Genomic DNA, 18,681 nt, shown 5'->3' on the forward strand with positions numbered 1-18,681 from the left:
AATATACTACTGCTATACATACTTGGGTTCAACTTCAACAACCAACATTTCTGTCACAGAAATGACAGAAACATCTCCTAAGCCACTCCCCCACAAAAAATAAAGTCAATGATCAGACTAAACGTTTAATTTTCTTGTAACAAATATCAGCATAGAAATAACAAGAGCAGGTTTTATTTTAATTTGTTAATCAAGAGCTCATCCTATACACAGTAAAATACAGATGAGTCTGTATGTTACAGAGTCCAGACAAGGCGGTCCTGGGTGTGTAGCCGTCTGCTGTGAGGCACCATACAAAACCCTAAAAATGAAAACAACACGTGCCATATACCAAAGTATCCAACAGCTTCAGGCCTTAAGACCCACATTTTAAGGTTCAGAATGACTGACACAGCGGGGAGGGGGTTTATTGTAAAAACTATCCTTTTGGGCCCCACACATGGCAGGGAGCAGCAGGAGATGGAGCTGCCTTTGGATCCATGAAGATCTGGGCTTGAAACCTGGAGCTGGGGTCAGGGGTTGAGATGGGGGCACGTGGCAGGTCCTTCACCTCAGGCCCTTGCGTTTTAACCAGGTCCTCCTCTTCAGCTCGGTAAGCTTCAGTTTCTTCTTCCGCTCCGGGGCTGGTGCCTCCAGCTCCACCTCCACGGGCTTCTCCTCTGCCGGCGTGACAAACACGTCCTCCGTGACGTCCGCCGTGGGCAGCTCCTTCACCTCCTTCCTCTTCTCCAGACGGATCTCTTTCACCAGCTGCTTCTCCTTCTGCTTGCTGGCCATGGCCTGGCGCACCATGCGCCGATACTGCATGAAAAAAACAAACAAAAAAAACCAGCCAAACTATGACATGAACACAAATCTAGGGGTTGTGTGTTATATAAGTATAGAATGTTATAACAGGGGTTCTAGAATGAATCTTTTGTTACATAATAGATAAATGCTATTGTTGCATAGCATGTGGAACTCCAGTTCAACAGGTTACTGTGCGACCACATCTGCCCATCAGTAACAGTGCATTTAAATTTACGGCATTTAGCCGACGCTTTTATCCAAAAGCGACTTACAATTCTGACTGAACACAACTTAAGCAACTGAGGGACGAGGGCCTTTCTCAGGGGCCCAAGAATGGCAACTTGGTGCCAGTGATGCTTGAACTGGCAACCTTCTGATTTCTTCTTCTGATAGTCAAGTACCTTAACCACTGAGCTGCCAATGCCCACTGTGTTAAGAAGCACTGGATGCCACAGAGGAATTAGGAGAGAGGTTACAGGCATACAAACCCAGTGCTGTATTAATGGGGAGGCACCATAACCACATCCATTTAAGATATTAAACAGGTTTGAGTGATTCACTGAGAACTGGCTCCCATCACTTCCACCTAATAGCGTGCAAAGCGCTACCTACCGTGTTAGGGGATTGGAAATGGGGGTTTTCATACAGCGTTGGCCCACCGAAGCTGCCCTGAAATATTTTGATGAGATTAAGGACAAAACGGGGGCCGATTTCCACGAGGGACGCGTCCTCTTCGATGATCTGCAGGGCACGTGGAAACCACCCATCAGCAAAAACAAAACGCACAGAAGAAGTAATCAGGAAAAAAAAAAGAGCAGGGCTGACTAAGTAAGGCGTGGAAGTGCCCTGTGCAAAAGCATATGGACCTCCAAGCCACTGAAAGCACTTTTACTTCCACTCCACTACTGCTGCCACTGGCTGTAATAAAGCAGAACTAGCAGAACCGCCCTGTAAATACTTCATTTTAGTTGTATGAGTCCAATCCTGGTCTTTACCTGGTAGTTTCTAAACCATATCCTATTGTCCATGATCGTGAAGGTGAAGACATGGTCCACAAACGGCTGGCTCTTCGGATGATACTGGGGTGTCGAGAAGATCTGCGCGGGGGGGGGGGGGGGAGACGTGTTGATCATAAGCACACACTTCCCATACTGTGAGAAGTCCAACAAGCACCAAGCAGAGTACTGGCTGCACAGACGTACCTGTATGAACAGCTCTTTTAGCAAGGCGTACTGAGGCTCAGCGTCAAATTTCTGAATAGTCAAAGAGAACACATCGTCGTCAGTGCGATCAACACCGGCTTCACCGTCTGTCCGTACAAACCCAAAGCCTGGGAGCCTGGCACGTGTCCGGGATAATGCACAGCATTCCCAAATAAGAAGATATTTAATTCCTTACTGGATCGAAGGAGAGCAGCGGTCTGGATCCCTTCAGGCAATTCCCTGTCATTTTCAGCTCAGCAAGAGTGTGCACTGAAAACAAAAAACCAGTAAAGCTAGGCAGCGGCAGTGAACTGGAGCTGCGACGCCGGCAAAGCACGATTCCATAAGGAAGACGTGAGGACTGAGGAAGACTTACCGTTCTGAACTAGGAACTTCGCTGAAGGCCCATGAGGAGTATTGGAGACCCTGTCAAGGAAAATAACCACGGAGTAGAGTTGAGGTTATTCCTAAAACGGTAGCAGGCCTCCTCAGAAACATGTAGCACTCAAAGACTCAAAGCTCACCACATATAGAGGTCTTTTTTTTTCTTCGCCTCAAAGAATAAGCACTTGTTGCAGTTTTTGATTTCACAAACCTGCGCAAAGAGTGATGCAGTTATGTATATGATTCACTGGATAAAAAAACCCCCAATGGGTTGCATTAAGATACACACAATTACAGAATGTGCCACCGTGGAAATCCGTACCTCATTAACAACAAACAGTTTATCTTTCCTATCCATTTTGGTATCTGTGACAGAAAACAACAACAAATGAATGAGTGTCATTTACAGTGATGCACGCCATGCACTGGGATATATTTTAGAGGGCGACGCGGGACAGCATGTCTACCTGCTTTGGCGTGCGGCATCATTGTCCGGAGGTCCTGCATCAGGTGTCTCGTCCTGAAGTTAATGCCTCGCGAGGAGAAAATGAGCACGCGCTCTTTGTTTTTCCACTTGCCCTGAAAAACGAGGCGCGAGGCGGCTAAGAGGCTAGACTGCAAAGGAAGGCTTAAACCCTGCTTTAGTCAGCTAGGCTAGCTACTCAAATGGAAGAAGGATTACTTTATGTCATCTTTTCCTACCGTGTGCATGCGTTAGAAGAATCACGTGAACCTTGTCTAGTGCGTGCATACTTCACGAGGCTCAAGAACTCAGCTCGGGCGAAGAGTTAGAGCAAGTGAGATAAAACAGGACTTTTTACCTGAGAAACGGGGCGTGGGACACTGATGATTGTTGCCTGCTCTTGTTGCGTTGCCAGATTTTCTCGCTGCTCTCCATTTTCAACGAATTTACCCTTTTTAGCCTTTTTCGGTCCAGTCCCTTTGCCTCCACGTTTTCTCTTGACTGCCGACATCTTGCTAAAATCCTCCACGTGACACGTGGCGGAAGTAACGACACCAAAACAACGTGGAGCACCAAAGGAAGGCGTGGAGCCCCCTAGCGGCCAGCGGCCCAAATGACTGTCATAACTGAAATATTTAAATACGTCACATTTCATTGGAAAAAAGGGATTTTATATAATGGGCTGTATTCCGTTTCAGGTTATGTTATGTTTGTGATAACTTTGTATTAGAAACATTATATTTATTGTTTTAGTGATGTGGTCTTACCAGCAGCTTTCCGTACGTCTTCATCTGTATTTTCACTTCTGTACGTAAATGTAAGGCTTTAATGGCTGTTCTGAATCATTATGGATCTGTTCACAACTGCCAATCTAAGATCATTTTTACATTCCCAATATCAGGATGAGAAACAGAATGAATTGTTAACAGATTTATGATGACACCTTCATTTAGTTCATATATGTTTGTAAAACCTGAATTTATGAATGAGAAACCAAATAAGGAACTACTTGCAGGTCTACAGCACACAGTGAGCAAACAGTAGCTGCCCAAGTGTAGCTAAATGTGTCTAAAAAACAGGAAAAGAAATTCACCGCACACCAAGAGAAGCAAAAATGTAATTATCCATGTTATATGGCAATTCCAGATTTTTCCCCCATTCAATGCCATTGACATCGTTTTAGCTTTAATTTTGTCATCGTACATTCCACTGTAAATCATGCTTCTAATGTCTTATAATGATTTTTTTTTTATTTTGTATTTGTTTGGTGTCTTATTTGCATTGGTTATTTAATAATAAGTATATTATTATATATAATTATTATATAATTCGTATATAGGTGCTAGGACAGAACAGTTTTTCCCAGCCACATTAGTTTAATTACAGGCTATACACCCAAACAGTATAGAAATGCCCTGTTTCTGACCCACTGCCTAGTACAAGACGTGCTCCCAGTTGTCCAAAGGCCCATATTCTACTTTAAAATGACATTTCCCATACCGTTTCAAGTGTCTTGACTATGCCATTGTCAATAACGTGCCGGCACAACTCTGTATTTTAGCTCACATAACCACTTCTGCCAGGTATTGCTAGAATCCCAATGCTCTGTGGGAGCTGAGAGCTCCAGGTCCATCATCAGTGTAGTGAGAAGAAATTTGCCATGTGTGGGTAATATCAAGATCTGAAAGACTCAAAAATACAAGATACCATAAAGGTATGGGATTATCTAAACATGAGAATATACACATTAAGATAAACAATGCAGCCATTTACTTTGAGATATTGTCTAGTAAAAACTGAAATTTTACATGTAAGAATAATTACAGTTAATTCCATGAATTGTCTATAATTATGGATAGTCAGAGGAAACCCATGACATGTTAAAACCGCTTATGACGCACTCCCATTACGTCAAGGCGGAGCGTGCACACGTCGGTGCAGTGTCACGCGCCTGTGCTCCGAAGCACTCTGGGCTTTCAGCGCTTGGGGGACGGCACGAGGATGGACTAGGTTTTCATATACTTCAAAAGAAAGTCAAGGAGCGTGAAGATGGCCGTGTTTGGAGGCGCGTGTCGGCTGCTGCAGTGTAAGTCGTCCGTTTGCCCAGGCTCTTACCAGCTAGCCAGCTAAGCTAACAGGCTCATAGCTACTCTCGCAAAGTCAGCTGCGAGTGTGCAACGCTGTGCATGCATCCCAGCAAACAGATGCAACAGATCACACCTCCCTTCAACAGGCTTGATTTCTTTCACATCTTGAATGTGTTGCTAGTGGTTAAAGTCTTGACAGTAGCCTCTATGAGTTGGCTGTGTATGCATGCCTTGTTTCTCCTACTCTCCAGAAAGTTAGCTAGTCGCGCGGTGGCTGGGTGTTTTGTCGGTAGTACCGGTCCGTAAATGCAAATTAAACTCGGTACCTAAGTGTTCGATCACATCGGGTTGTACTGATTATATATTGATAAGTCCATTTGACTTGGCCCATTCTTGCAATGTTGTGCTTAACTTCCCAGTAGGCTTGGACAGCAGACAGGATCTACCGGCCAGATCCTTTTGGTACCTGCTCGTTGCAATGCTTCAACTGCCTTTATTAAGCACATCGTGCATGTATATCTTTATATATATATTTATGTATATATTTGTATATATAAGTGACCAAATAAGATGCGTTTTACATCGTTACACAACGCACTTGCGAAACTTGCGTAATCCAGCTGCGCCACTGCGTGCACACACGGCGCTGTTGCGGTGTATGCGTGGGCAGTTTTAGGTGGGGAACAAAATAAAGATGCTGCTTTTTAAAAACCAGGTCCCCCTCAGTGTCCAGGTGCGGTAGCCGCGTGGGAGCTTCCGCGAGCGCGCGCATCAGATGCCGGTGTAGCGCGACTGCAGCCGCCCTCGACAGTCCGCCCGCGCCGAAGTCGCAGGACAACAGGTATGGAGACTCCAGGGAGGTCCTAACGCAGGCTTCCTCTTCAGGGCCCTGGGGAGGTCTTAACAGAGAGAAATGGCTGTGTGGGCTTGACATGCGTTCAAACACGTGAACCAGAAGGTCATGAACGGTGAGCACTGGCCTTCTGACACCTCCCCTGTACTCCAGAGCGTAGGAGGTCAGCTTGTCTGTGCATGTCTTTGAGCACGAACACCTCTCTTGTTGAGGTATTTGTCTGTACATGACTTCCAGGTCTCCCATTAACCGTTAGGTGTTTTATTTATTTATTTATTTTAAAGAAGAAGAATAACCACTTCAATAAGTGTCTGTATGGGTCTGTGTGTGTGTGTGTGTGTGTGTGTGTGTGTGTGTGTGAGAGAGAGAAAGGAATCCAATGCTGGTAGGGGCTTTAATTTAGGGACATGACGAGAGGAACAAGTGTCCCATATTTAGAACACCAGATACACAAACAGAGCTGGGGCTCTTCTGATTTATTGTTTAAATGACGACATGTGGGAGAGATTTTTAGTTTATAAAGTCTGTTGTACATCTGCTGAAGAAATGTGATAAGGATGAACTGGACAACTGCTGTTAGAATTTGTTCTGTGTTGGTCCATGAAGTCAGCATACTGTTCCAGAGTCCTGGGACCCTCCATGTTCTTGAATGTTGAACTGTTTCCATAACTTCATCCTGACTTGGACCACTGAACGTGTTGGTGTTTTAGAAAACCCAAGACTGGAATACTCATGCTAAACATGGGCGGCCCAGAGAAGCTCGAGGACGTTCACGGTTTCTTGTTACGGCTTTTCATGGACACTGACTTGATGCAACTTCCCGTCCAGAAGTAAGGATTGTAAAAAACAAACAAACAAAGACCAGGATGGAAGCATTTCCATGCAGTTCCCCTTAAACCATACCAACCATTCTGTGTGTGTGTGTGTTCATTTGTTTTTTTTCCCTCTTTGATCAGTAAATTAGGGCCCTTCATAGCCAAACGACGCACCCCAAAGATCCAGGAGCAGTACAGTAAGATAGGTGGGGGGTCTCCCATCAGAGCCTGGACCACTTTGCAAGGCCAAGGCATGGTCACACTGCTGGATGACATGTGTCCTGACACGGGTGAGTTCCAGCCGAGCTCGTTTTGCTTTTATAGCCCAGTTATTACCACTTTAAAAAGATTAAATGTGAGTTTATATCAGTTCATGTAATTTTAATGTGTATTCATGTGTATCTTACAAATAATTAAATGTAATATAATTCAATGTAATTTTCTATTATTGTTGTAGTTGTTGTTGTTAGTAGGGAGCTATTTGCATGACACGCTTCCTTGATGCCACACCCCCAGTCCTTTTTATCAGTTCTCGTCAGCGTTACTGGCCCGACTGGTAAAGAGCCGTGCAAAGTTTCTTTTGTTGCTTGTCGGCTTAACCCTACATGGACAATATAAGAGAAGTCCAACCGTTCATTTAGCTACAGTTATTTCACGGGGATTAAATAATAATATGTAAACAAAATGCAAAGGACATGCATGATGCAAAGTCTCTCTAGAAGTGTCCGTGCCTAGGATAGTTCTGGGGTTCTCCTCTCTGGTGCTGTAGAAAGGGTGGACACTCTGAAGCAAAACATCAGCTGACCCGTGGTCTGGTAGGAAGGCTGTTGATCCAGTGTTGTAGAGGCTGCTCGTACACACGTGCCTTAGCGTTGTCAGTAGCTCTGCTGCATTCAAAACTGCTGTGTCATTAGCTAAAACATTGTGCTAGGTCATCCTGTCACATATGACCAAATCTGTCATTAGTGTGCAGTCATTAATGTCTGTGTGCACGTTTAGTTATGCGAGGGCACATAAGTAATTATATACAATAATTATACAATAAAAAATATTGATTTATACAATATAATAAATATATAATAAAACAAATGCAAACCCTGAGTGTAATTGGAAATTAGACATCTTTGTGAAGGACAGCTGCCTCTCCATGACTGAACATCCTGTTACACACACACACACCCACCCACCCACACCCTCCCGTGTGCGTGAGAGATGGGGAGATTAAATGCTGGGACAGGCTCACACGCCCTTCTTGAGCTCCCACAGATAAAATTCAGAGGGTAAGTTACAGCCATTGTTAGTTAACTGACCCTAAAAAAATGATGCCGTTAAGGAGAAATGGATGTTCTGCAAGTCTCATATATTCTCTGAACATTTCACTAGCTCATTCTCATCTAGAAAGTGTTCATAAGGCGTTACAAAAAGAAGGATCTTATGTTTGCGAATGCTGAAAGTCAGTCTCCAACATGAGCGCTTTTTCTCGTCCTGCGTGTGACAGAAGAGGGTCAGGTCTCCTGTGAGCTTGTGCTCAGAAATAGTCCGAAAATAAAGTGCATGTTCCTTTTCACTGAAGGAGCCGTGCTAAGGCCAATGATCACTTGATCAGGTTCAAACGTTCCCCTTTTCTTTGTGTGTGTGTGTGTGTGTGTGTGTGTGTGTGTGTGGGGTTCTCACACAGCTCCACACAAGTTCTACATTGGCTTCCGTTATGTGCACCCACTCACTGAAGAGGCCATTGAGGAGATGGAGAAGGATGGAGTGGAGAGGGCAGTAGCTTTTACCCAGTATCCTCAGTACAGCTGCTCCACAACAGGTGCGCGCACACACACACGCGCACACACACACAGACATATACACACGCACGCACGCATGCACACACAGACATATACACACGCACGCACACACAGACATATACGCACGCACGCACACACAGACATATACACACGCACGCACGCACGCACACACAGACATATACACACGCACGCACGCACGCACACACAGACATACACACGCACGCACGCACACACAGACATATACACACGCACGCACGCACGCACACACAGACATATACACACGCACGCACGCACGCACACACAGACATACGCACGCACGCACGCACACACAGACATACACACGCACGCACGCACACACAGACATATACACACGCACGCACACACACACACACAGACATATACACACGCACGCACGCACACACAGACATATACACACGCACGCACGCACACACAGACATATACACACGCACGCACGCACACACAGACATATACACACGCACGCACGCACACACAGACATATACGCACGCACGCACACACAGACATATACGCACGCACGCACACACAGACATATACGCACGCACGCACACACAGACATATACGCACGCACGCACACACAGACATATACGCACGCACGCACACACAGACATATACGCACGCACGCACACACAGACATATACGCACGCACGCACACACAGACATATACGCACGCACGCACACACAGACATATACGCACGCACGCACACACAGACATATACACACGCACGCACGCACGCACACACAGACATATACACACGCACGCACACACAGACATATACACACGCACGCACGCACACACAGACATATACACACGCACGCACGCACGCACACACAGACATATACACACGCACGCACGCACGCACACACAGACATATACGCACGCACGCACGCACACACAGACATATACGCACGCACGCACGCACGCACACACAGACATATACGCACGCACGCACGCACGCACACACAGACATATACGCACGCACGCACGCACACACAGACATATACACACGCACGCACGCACGCACACACAGACATATACACACGCACGCACACACAGACATATACACACGCACGCACGCACGCACACACAGACATATACGCACGCACGCACACACAGACATATACGCACGCACGCACACACAGACATACGCACGCACGCACACACAGACATACGCACGCACGCACACACACATATACGCACGCACGCACACACAGACATATACACACGCACGCACGCACGCACACACAGACATATACGCACGCACGCACACACAGACATATACGCACGCACGCACACACAGACATATACACACGCACGCACGCACGCACACACAGACATATACACACGCACGCACGCACACACAGACATATACACACGCACGCACACACAGACATATACACACGCACGCACACACAGACATATACACACGCACGCACGCACACACAGACATATACACACGCACGCACACACGCACACACAGACATATACACACGCACGCACACACGCACACACAGACATATACACACGCACGCACACACGCACACACAGACATATACACACGCACGCACACACGCACACACAGACATATACACACGCACGCACACAGACATATACACACGCACGCACGCACGCACACACAGACATATACGCACGCACGCACACACAGACATATACACACGCACGCACGCACACACAGACATATACACACGCACGCACGCACACACAGACATATACACACGCACGCACGCACACACAGACATATACACACGCACGCACGCACACACAGACATATACGCACGCACGCACACACAGACATATACACACGCACGCACGCACACACAGACATATACACACGCACGCACGCACACACAGACATATACACACGCACGCACGCACACACAGACATATACACACGCACGCACGCACACACAGACATATACACACGCACGCACGCACACACAGACATATACACACGCACGCACGCACGCACACACAGACATATACACACGCACGCACGCACGCACACACAGACATATACACACGCACGCACGCACGCACACACAGACATATACACACGCACGCACGCACGCACACACAGACATATACACACGCACGCACGCACACACAGACATATACGCGTGCATGCACACGCACACGCACACACACACACAGTACACTCTGCATAGGCTGTGTGTATTCATAGACCAGGAGTTGGGGAACTTGTGTGTATGGTAGCGCTGATGTGTAGGGTCTCAGTACTGCTGCTACTGCACCAGAAGGAAACAGACTTGGACAACTAAATATTGCCCCAGTCACACCAGTTAAAGATCACCTGAATTCTGATTTTTATCACGGTTGTACCCTAGTCGTGTTCCCTCCATGGCCCTGGCCTACTCTCAAGTGTTTTCTTTATTACGTGGTTTGGCTTCAGCCTCAGTTTGAGATTCTTGATTTTTCTCTGGGTCACTGCCACATTCCACTGGTTTTTGTAAGCAGCATTTCAGATGTGATATTTGCAGGACTTTTATCATCAGTCAGCCTTCAATAGTGTTGCTCGTGTGTGGGTCTGTGCGAGCAGGCAGCAGCCTGAACGCCATCTACAGATACTACAACAGCAGAGCTGTCAGACCCAAGATGCGCTGGAGTGTGATTGACAGGTGGCCCACACACCCTCTGCTTATCGAGGTGAGTGTGCTTTCAGTTCCCTACAGCTGATCTGGAATCAGATCACATAAGCCCTATGTCACAGGCGAAGATCGTGCAGGAAAAAAGGTTGCGGATGTTGTTCGCCTGCCGTTCAAAGCCTCTGAGGCACAGGATGTAAATATGCCCTCTGTGCTCCTGATAAACTTCATTTACCATTAATCGTGAATCTTTCACCTCATCGTTGAAAAGTCTGGACCATTGATTCTCGTTCTTCTTCTATAACATGAAAAGCCCTGTAGGATTAAAAATGAACCTGGATAGATTGGGTAGAATCTGTTTTTGAAAGAGAAAGAGATGAAAAAGTCAAACACTAACTAATCTCTGAGTGGGGAAGGGCTACACACTGTTAGCTGTGAATATAATCTGGGTAATATAATCTGGTTGACCTGCCTATACCTGCCCTGCCCAGGGTTGGAATACTGTTGCGACATAACAAGGATCTTGGGTAAACCCATCACTCCGTGTGTGTGTGTTCAGGAAACTTTCCAGTCTGAGGTGTAGGGATGTTGAGCAGAAGCTGTCTGAACATCTAGTTTGGGTTCCAGAGTGACATTCTTAGGGAGGTTTGCTTCCACAGCTGTGTATTCACACACCTTCAATCTCGCTCTTTTTATTTTTATTTTTTTCTCCCCATAACTGGACTCTCAAGTGGTCAGCTGAGTTTGTCTCGGTTCAGCAGCAGCGACAGCTGCTTTTGAGTGGCGGTGGTTCTGCCCTTCCAGGTCGATCTTTGTGCATTGTAAGACTTTGTGAAATTCAGCCCTGTTAGACAAGCCTGTGAATGTGACCCTCCTCCTCCACAAATCAATCCGTGGTCTGGAGGGGAAGTTTTCTGCCGTTGGGGTTGGTGGGTTTGTTTTTAATCGCGTCTCCTTGCCCTCACACACCTCTTTGATTAGGCTAACAACTCTCTCTCTGTTTCTTTTTCCCATCCAGTGCTTTACATTGCAGTTCATTAGATACAAAACTGTGATCATTTGAACAGTAGCCATAGTAACAGAAGTGTGATATTCTTCTGCAGCGTATATTGCGCGCATGCGTTCTTTTGATTTTTAATTATTAGTTTTAGTACTTTAGTAATTACTAATTGCAGTTATATTTTATTTGACCTATAATTGTATATATTTTGAAGTGTAGGATTATTAATGCAATTTGACTGTCATTTGTAAAAGGTTGTCTGTGTTTTGTATCTTGTGTGTCATGCGAGTGATCTGAATGTTGGTCAGAATTATCTCAAGTAGCCTGACTCTCTGAACTTGTCATGTTTTCTCGTTCTCAAACCTCTCTCACTCTCTCTCAGTGTTTTGCTCAACATGTGCTTAATGAGCTGGAGCGATTTCCTCCTGAGAAGAGAGATGATGTGGTCATCTTGTTTTCTGCTCACTCACTCCCCCTGTCTGTAAGTGTCTGTAAGCACACTCATGCACTCGCTGTGAGAGAGAATCCCTGTGTGTGTATGTGGTGGGTGTGAGTGAAGGAGAAGACCGAAGCTCATGAACTCTACCAGCAACAGTAAAACAAAAATGTATAACGTTGTGACTAGTGAAAATGCATTGAATTCAAAAACCAAGTCATAGGTGAATTATAACCAACCTCAAAAGAGACGGCACCACCGACCAGTAGAAGAGACGGCACTGGTTTCAAGTTTGGTTTATTCGTCACATACATAGTCATACACAGTATAACTCGCAGTGAAATGGCGACGTGTGCGTGGCGTGTGTGCACGTGTGTAGGTGGTGAACAGGGGAGATCCATACCCGCAGGAAGTTGGTGCCACTGTCCAGAGGGTGATGGAGAGACTGGGCCACTGTAACCCTTACCGTCTGGTGTGGCAGTCCAAGGTAGGACCTGAGCATCCACCTCCCCCGCCACCTGAAATGGACCCGTCCAGTACTGCTCAAGCCGTTTCCCGGGCTTGTGTGTCAGGAGCCCAGGCTGTGAATCACTGCTCAGTCCTGTTTCAGTCTGGTTAAACCGTCCCCTTTCATACTCATAGATGAGATGACACATTGTCAATGCCCTAGAAAGGATCCAGGTACAAATTTAGCAGCATGCTGCCATCTTGTGGCAGGCTAGTGTAAGTGCACTTTCAGCAGGGCTATGATACAATGCATAGAAATTTGTGGATAATTGTATGGCTTCTCGACATAACACAGAATAACTAAAAAGAGAACGAAATGGCAGCCTTACCCCCAATGTGCATTATGGCAGGTCTGCTTTAATTTAAAAAAAATGATTTCCATTTGTTGGATGAGAATGTCGTGACCGAACCTCGACCTGCACCGTGTGAGCTCGGGTCTGTAGACACCTGGTCTAGAGGAAAGGAAGGGGGATTTGTTGGAGAGTTCATTTCCGTATCAGATCCTTCTCTTACGTTTGCGATGTAAACATCAGATATTTACAAAGCACTTTTATTTCCCCCTGTGTATGAAATGCGTACATGGACAAACCTGCTTTGCTTCTGTGTGTGTGTTTTTGTGTGTGTGTTTTTGTGTGTGTGTATTCGTAGGTGGGCCCAATGCCCTGGCTCGGACCACAGACTGATGAGGTCATTAAGGGTTTGTGTCACAGAGGGAAGAAGAACTTGCTTCTGGTCCCCATCGCCTTTACCAGTGACCACATCGAGACCCTGCACGAACTGGACATCGAGTACTCCAAGATCCTCGGAGAAGAGGTGTGTGTGTGTGTGTGTAGGAGCTAAAGGGTCAGGGCTCTATATATGGCTGTGTATTCTGGGATGGGTTACCTCAGTTATGTGTGACTGGTAGATGTGGCAGAACCAGAGTGGGAAGGAAAGGGATACGTTATGACAGGAAGTGTGGGCGTGGGGTAGGCTGTCGGGGCTCCTTGCTGGCCCATCTGGAGCCCCACACACACACACACACACACACACACACACACTAACCACAGATCTATTAGGGTGGTTCCCTCACACTCATTCTGCGCATTGATCTGTCTGTCTGTGCTCACTACACTCCTCCAGGCACATCAGACGATGGCCACTGTGACATCTCTCTCTCTCTCTCTCTCTCTCTCTCTCTCTCTCTGACACACCACAGCACTTCATACTCCAACAAGGGCAGACGATTTTCAGAAACCCTTTCAGAGTGCTCTTTCTTTTAACGTGATCTACGGTGAATTGAAGTACACTGGTGGGATGTACAGCACACGGCTGTTCATCACACCGTTCTAACTGAAGCTTGGGTACTGTCTTGGTATGTGATTGTCATAATGCTCGATTTGATGTTTTTGTGTGTGTGATTGCAGTGTGGGGTTGAGAACATAAGGCGAGCAGAGTCCCTGAATGGAAATCCATTGTTTTTCAAGGTGAGAAATGACCTGTTTACAGAACTCGAGAATCTTCTGATCTCTAGGTCAGAGCAGGACCACAGTAATTTTCCCTGCATGCCTGCATGGCGCCTGGGATTGACTTGGAGAAGTATCCTTGCTTGGCCCATGTGGGGGCGGGTCAGTGCCCTGGGGGACGGGGCAGCAGTGGATTTGATTGGTCAACCAGGCACTGGTTACATTGTTTACATTTGATGTAAACAAAAATATCCCAATAGATCCCTAATTGTACATTTGGGCATTGAACTCTCTGTCTCTCTCTCTCTCTGTCTCTCTCTCTCTGTCTCTCTCTCTCTCAGGCACTGGCCGATCTGGTTCAGACGCACCTGAAGACTGACGAGACGTGTTCTCGCCAGCTCACCCTGCCGTGTCCTCTGTGTGTTAACCCAACGTGTGCTGAAGCCAAAGCTTTTTTTGCAAACCAGAAACACTGATCTTTCACCTCTGATCCCTCTTGTGCACAACCAAGTAAAGCTCAGCTAATTTACAAAATAAGACAAAACAGACGAACAGAAGCATGAATAGACACCACCCACATGGCTGTATTGAAGGAGTCCACACCATTGGCTGCCTTTGAAATTCCCTCTTGCCTGCTGTTTCCCTGTTCTGCCACCTACTGGTCTGGGGTTGGAACAACACTTGCACCAGATGGCCTCTGAACTCTGAAGTGTTATCTCAGCTCAGATGCCACCCAAGTGCACTTTGACCTGGTCCCGGGGGAAGATGTCGTCCACTGATCAAACTCCAGAAATGACCTGGAAAAGCAACCGTTGACATTTAGTGAAGACTGTCAGTGAAGTAATAGACGGTGGCATACCCGGTATCGTCAGCTGCAGAGCGGCTTCTCCTGTTGGCTAAAAGTTTGACTTTTACCTGCCTAGTACAAATAAAAATCAGAAGAAGAATTTTTTAAATTCCTTTTTCTCTCAGTTTTAGTTATGGCACCACCTACCAACCCTCGCGCCGTCAGGGGAGCATATGCTTCCTCCCAGATATGAGAAGCCGAATACCACATCGTTATAGGCTGATGCCCAAGCTATGACCCAGGGCAACAAGCGTGAGCACACAGACATCCGTGATTGGACAGCCTCACTGTGATTGACAGGCGACGGAGTATGCCAGCCCTCCCACCCAGAGACAGTGTTGCTCTCTTGGCTGTCGCGCCATCACAGTTGAACTCTTGATGAACACTTGTTGCCAGGGCAACCACTTAAGAGCCTTTATGTTTAATTTGAAATAGGGAAAAAAAAAAGTTTGATATCCACTTTTTTTTTTTTTTTTTTAAAGTAACTACAAGCGCATGCACATCTGGGAAACGTAGTTAAATGTGCATCTCTGCGTTAGTGGTAGATGTTTTCCTTTCACTCATGGACTTAAACTCCAATTCCCATGGTGCATTTGGGAAAACTTGGGAAAACTCCATTTCCCAAGGTGCAGGTGCAGTCCTGTCTAAGGCCCAGTGATACCCTCTACATTACACTGCTCTGAAGACCCTTCTACTTGTTCAACACTCCAGGCCTTCCTCATCGTCTTCCTCCTTCCTCTCCTCTCAACGCTGCTCCACATTACCAGGACATCATGTCCTCAGGGAAGCAGAACTGTGACTCCAGGCGTTCATCTATTAGTCTTCATTTCTTTTGTTTTTGTTTGATTTTTAGAGCCTGTCTTGACTGACTTGGGGTCTAATCGCCCCCTGCTGGCCACAGCCTGCCAACACTAATGTTGTGTCATGTGCCTGTTCTGTCTGCCGGAAGACGCCGCGGATAAACTTAGCTTATTATGTGCTTTAGTTATGCTAAGAAATGCAATGCATTATTCGAATTTACTAACCCTTTTAGAATCTGATGATTTGACATGTTATAGTTTGAATTGTATTTTGGGGGTTTGACTGACATCACAACAAATCAAAAATATGTAGGGTGACATTTTTATTTTATCAAATTCAAGTCCAATTATTGGATTTCTTTTGAGTTTGAGTAATTGGTCTTCCACTGTTTGATAATAAAGACATAAAACCCTCTTTATTTTAGTAACATCCCAACTGTTTCTCTCTCTCTCTCTCTCTCTCTCTCTCTCGCTCTCTCTCTCGCTCTCGCTCTCGCTCTCTCTCTCGCTCGTTGACTAAGATGAGAGAAATTGGGTATCCTGGACCCAATGACTCCATAGAGGTGTGAGAAAGAGTGTGATGCTCCAGGGGCCAATGGAAGCCTCCTGGTAATTGAAAGCAAGACCACTGACTCCTCTGAGTAGCGTGACCTCTAATTGAGAGGAGCAATTGATTTCTCCAATGTGTGGGAGGGAGGGGATGTCAGAACAGAGGGATGGTGCAAGAAGGACAGAGTGTAGGAAAATGGAAAAAGATGTTTTCTCAAGAGTTAGAGAAGACTGGACTCGTCGAGACAGATGTCTGGAGAGCAGGGTGGTGTTCTTATGCAGACGCAGTCTGATCAGGAACCTTGTGCTGGGATTGCCCTGTTTAACCCCTACATGGAGATTCACACTTTCACACCAGCCTGATTAACCTTTGTTTGTCCGTTATATGATGATATGTGAATATTCTACCAGTTAAGTCTGAGCTTCCCTGGATATGTGGTCCCGGCTCTGTCGCTGAAGTATGCATGTGCGTGTGCTCCATTGTAAGACTTTTACATGAACTACTGTAAGTCCAGTGAACTTTTTATTTACTTACAATAATAAAACTTAACATTATTATTGAGCTTATAGCAGAAACAAAGCCAATTCCCTCTTAATGCCTGTGTAAGGTGTTGACTGCCGCCAGTTTGACATGGAGCTTTGACTTTGGGTCTGGATTCCAGAAAAAGACACAGCTGTCCTTGGTTCTGTATCTGTTTCATTTATTTATTCTGGTAAAATTGTGGTATGTTGTATGCGTCTCAGTGATAACTCAAAACCATCCTATACCTTTCTCAGTGGTGACTACACAGACGTAGACATATATTTGTCTGGAATGTTTTAATGCAGAAATTTGATCAACTTCAGTGAGAAATAAAAATAATGTCACTAGGGTTATTAGCATTTTAGTGTTCCCTTAGCAACGGGGACTGGGTTGTTTCCAGACTGGTGTTTCTGGGTAGCTTCATCCTGGGAAAATGGATGACAGCTAACTGACCTGATCTCAACTGCAGCTGAAAATGTCATCACTGTCTTAAAGTAGTGAGAACAGGACGAAAAAAAATTATTAAAAAATGTAATCTTATTAACACTCCTATGTTGTCTTATGTACTTTAAGATGAAGCTAGCACATTAAACGTGGCATTACAAGGAATGCTGATTTATATGTTTATATCATCTATAATACAAACAAGAACATTATGAGTTGGTTAGAAATAAGAGTGAATGTCCTAGAGACTGATGTGTCCAGCATTCTATAAAGACAGGTAGAAGAAAGATTTTAAAGACCTTCTGTCCTCTACAGAAATCAACACTACATGAAATGATCTAGAACAGTGTTTGGTGAGGAATTCCAAAGATTATTTTTGGACTGTTCAAAGGTTTCCTTACCCTCACAGACCTCCAGGCACTTTGGTTGGATTTTACAAGCATTTCTTTTTTTTTTCTTTATATATGCCCTTTTCCCTGCACAGTCCAAACGTTTGACTCTCTGTGGAAGCTGGCCTCGTTTGCTCTGATATGTAGGTTGCACTCGACAGAGCTAAGTGTGTGACTTGGAACATATTTCTTAATACCATACCATATCTCACCCTCTAATCTCCCTGCCAGGTAATGGAAGCCAAAATGTCAGCAGATAAGACGGCAACCTGAATGTTGGTTGCCCAAGCAACTGAGAGGTAGGGTGGGGTGGGGTGGGGTGGGAGAGAGAGGGAGATTGTGTGTTTGACAGAAATCAAACATGAGCTACTTCAAGACCATTGAAAAGGTTGCAGTTTTGTATTGACACTGCTGTTTAAAGATAAAGAAGCGGTGTGTGTGTGTGAGAGAGAGAGAGAGATTTTGGTGCTTCAGTTCAGATCTTCGATGTGAGATTATTTATAACAAGAGGCATGACTATGAAAATGGCAGGTGCAAATATAAAATGTATTTTGTAAGACCTGACGCTCAGTAAGAGAGGTAGTATGGTGACCGGGGCAGTTGGCCACTTTCTAAGATCTGAGATATCAGGAGCATGTCCAATTCAAACTGAGCGCTGTTTAATCAAACGTTTAGGCCTGACTCTACACTGAT

The 18,681-nt window shown here is 45.7% G+C and overlaps 2 protein-coding genes across 5 annotated transcripts; one reads left to right on the forward strand and one right to left on the reverse strand.

The window, feature by feature from the left end:
• Positions 1-112: 112 nt before the first annotated feature.
• Positions 113-3,374, reverse strand: bxdc2 (brix domain containing 2). 2 transcript variants are annotated; one of them, XM_027024297.3, is made up of 10 exons: positions 3,197-3,373; positions 2,843-2,954; positions 2,698-2,741; positions 2,516-2,586; positions 2,368-2,417; positions 2,188-2,261; positions 1,992-2,042; positions 1,785-1,886; positions 1,402-1,530; positions 113-801 (listed from the first exon to the last, which is right to left on the reverse strand). In XM_027024297.3, exons 1-10 carry the CDS (start codon positions 3,347-3,349, stop codon positions 547-549), a joined length of 1,041 nt encoding a protein of 346 aa, XP_026880098.2. In that variant the 5' UTR covers positions 3,350-3,373; the 3' UTR covers positions 113-546. The 2 variants fall into 2 exon arrangements, with proteins under 2 accessions (XP_026880098.2, XP_081576378.1); XM_081720252.1 differs by lacking the exon at positions 1,402-1,530 and having other exon boundaries at positions 3,197-3,374.
• A 1,380-nt stretch (positions 3,375-4,754) lies between these two features.
• Positions 4,755-17,199, forward strand: fech (ferrochelatase). Of its 3 annotated transcripts, none has more exons than XM_027024300.3 (11): positions 4,755-4,924; positions 5,641-5,766; positions 6,489-6,608; positions 6,735-6,883; positions 8,272-8,406; positions 11,003-11,109; positions 12,431-12,529; positions 12,864-12,971; positions 13,640-13,804; positions 14,398-14,457; positions 14,778-17,199. In XM_027024300.3, exons 3-11 carry the CDS (start codon positions 6,511-6,513, stop codon positions 14,910-14,912), a joined length of 1,056 nt encoding a protein of 351 aa, XP_026880101.2. In that variant the 5' UTR covers positions 4,755-4,924; positions 5,641-5,766; positions 6,489-6,510; the 3' UTR covers positions 14,913-17,199. The 3 variants fall into 3 exon arrangements, with proteins under 3 accessions (XP_026880101.2, XP_035383223.1, XP_081575943.1); XM_035527330.2 differs by having other exon boundaries at positions 4,768-4,924; positions 5,652-5,766; XM_081719817.1 differs by lacking the exons at positions 4,755-4,924; positions 5,641-5,766 and adding an exon at positions 5,768-5,893.
• The last annotated feature ends 1,482 nt before the right edge of the window (positions 17,200-18,681 follow it).

The sequence above is a fragment of the Electrophorus electricus genome, chromosome 8 (genome assembly GCF_041902795.1).
Source record: "Electrophorus electricus isolate QZ-2024a chromosome 8, ASM4190279v1, whole genome shotgun sequence".
Lineage (NCBI taxonomy): Eukaryota > Metazoa > Chordata > Actinopteri > Gymnotiformes > Gymnotidae > Electrophorus > Electrophorus electricus.

Excerpts from the sequence above, each read along its gene's own strand:
- bxdc2 (XM_027024297.3), bottom strand. The coding sequence starts at position 3,349 with ATGTCGGCAGTCAAGAGAAAACGTGGAGGCAAAGGGACTGGACCGAAA. Across the intron at positions 2,587-2,697 it reads AACTGTTTGTTGTTAATGAG|GTTTGTGAAATCAAAAACTG; the intron begins GTACGGATTTCC and ends CTCTTTGCGCAG. Across the intron at positions 2,043-2,187 it reads CGCTGCTCTCCTTCGATCCA|AAATTTGACGCTGAGCCTCA; the intron begins GTAAGGAATTAA and ends TTGACTATTCAG.
- fech (XM_035527330.2), top strand. The coding sequence starts at position 4,888 with ATGGCCGTGTTTGGAGGCGCGTGTCGGCTGCTGCAGT. Across the intron at positions 4,925-5,651 it reads CGCGTGTCGGCTGCTGCAGT|TGTCCAGGTGCGGTAGCCGC; the intron begins GTAAGTCGTCCG and ends GGTCCCCCTCAG. Across the intron at positions 11,110-12,430 it reads CACACCCTCTGCTTATCGAG|TGTTTTGCTCAACATGTGCT; the intron begins GTGAGTGTGCTT and ends ACTCTCTCTCAG.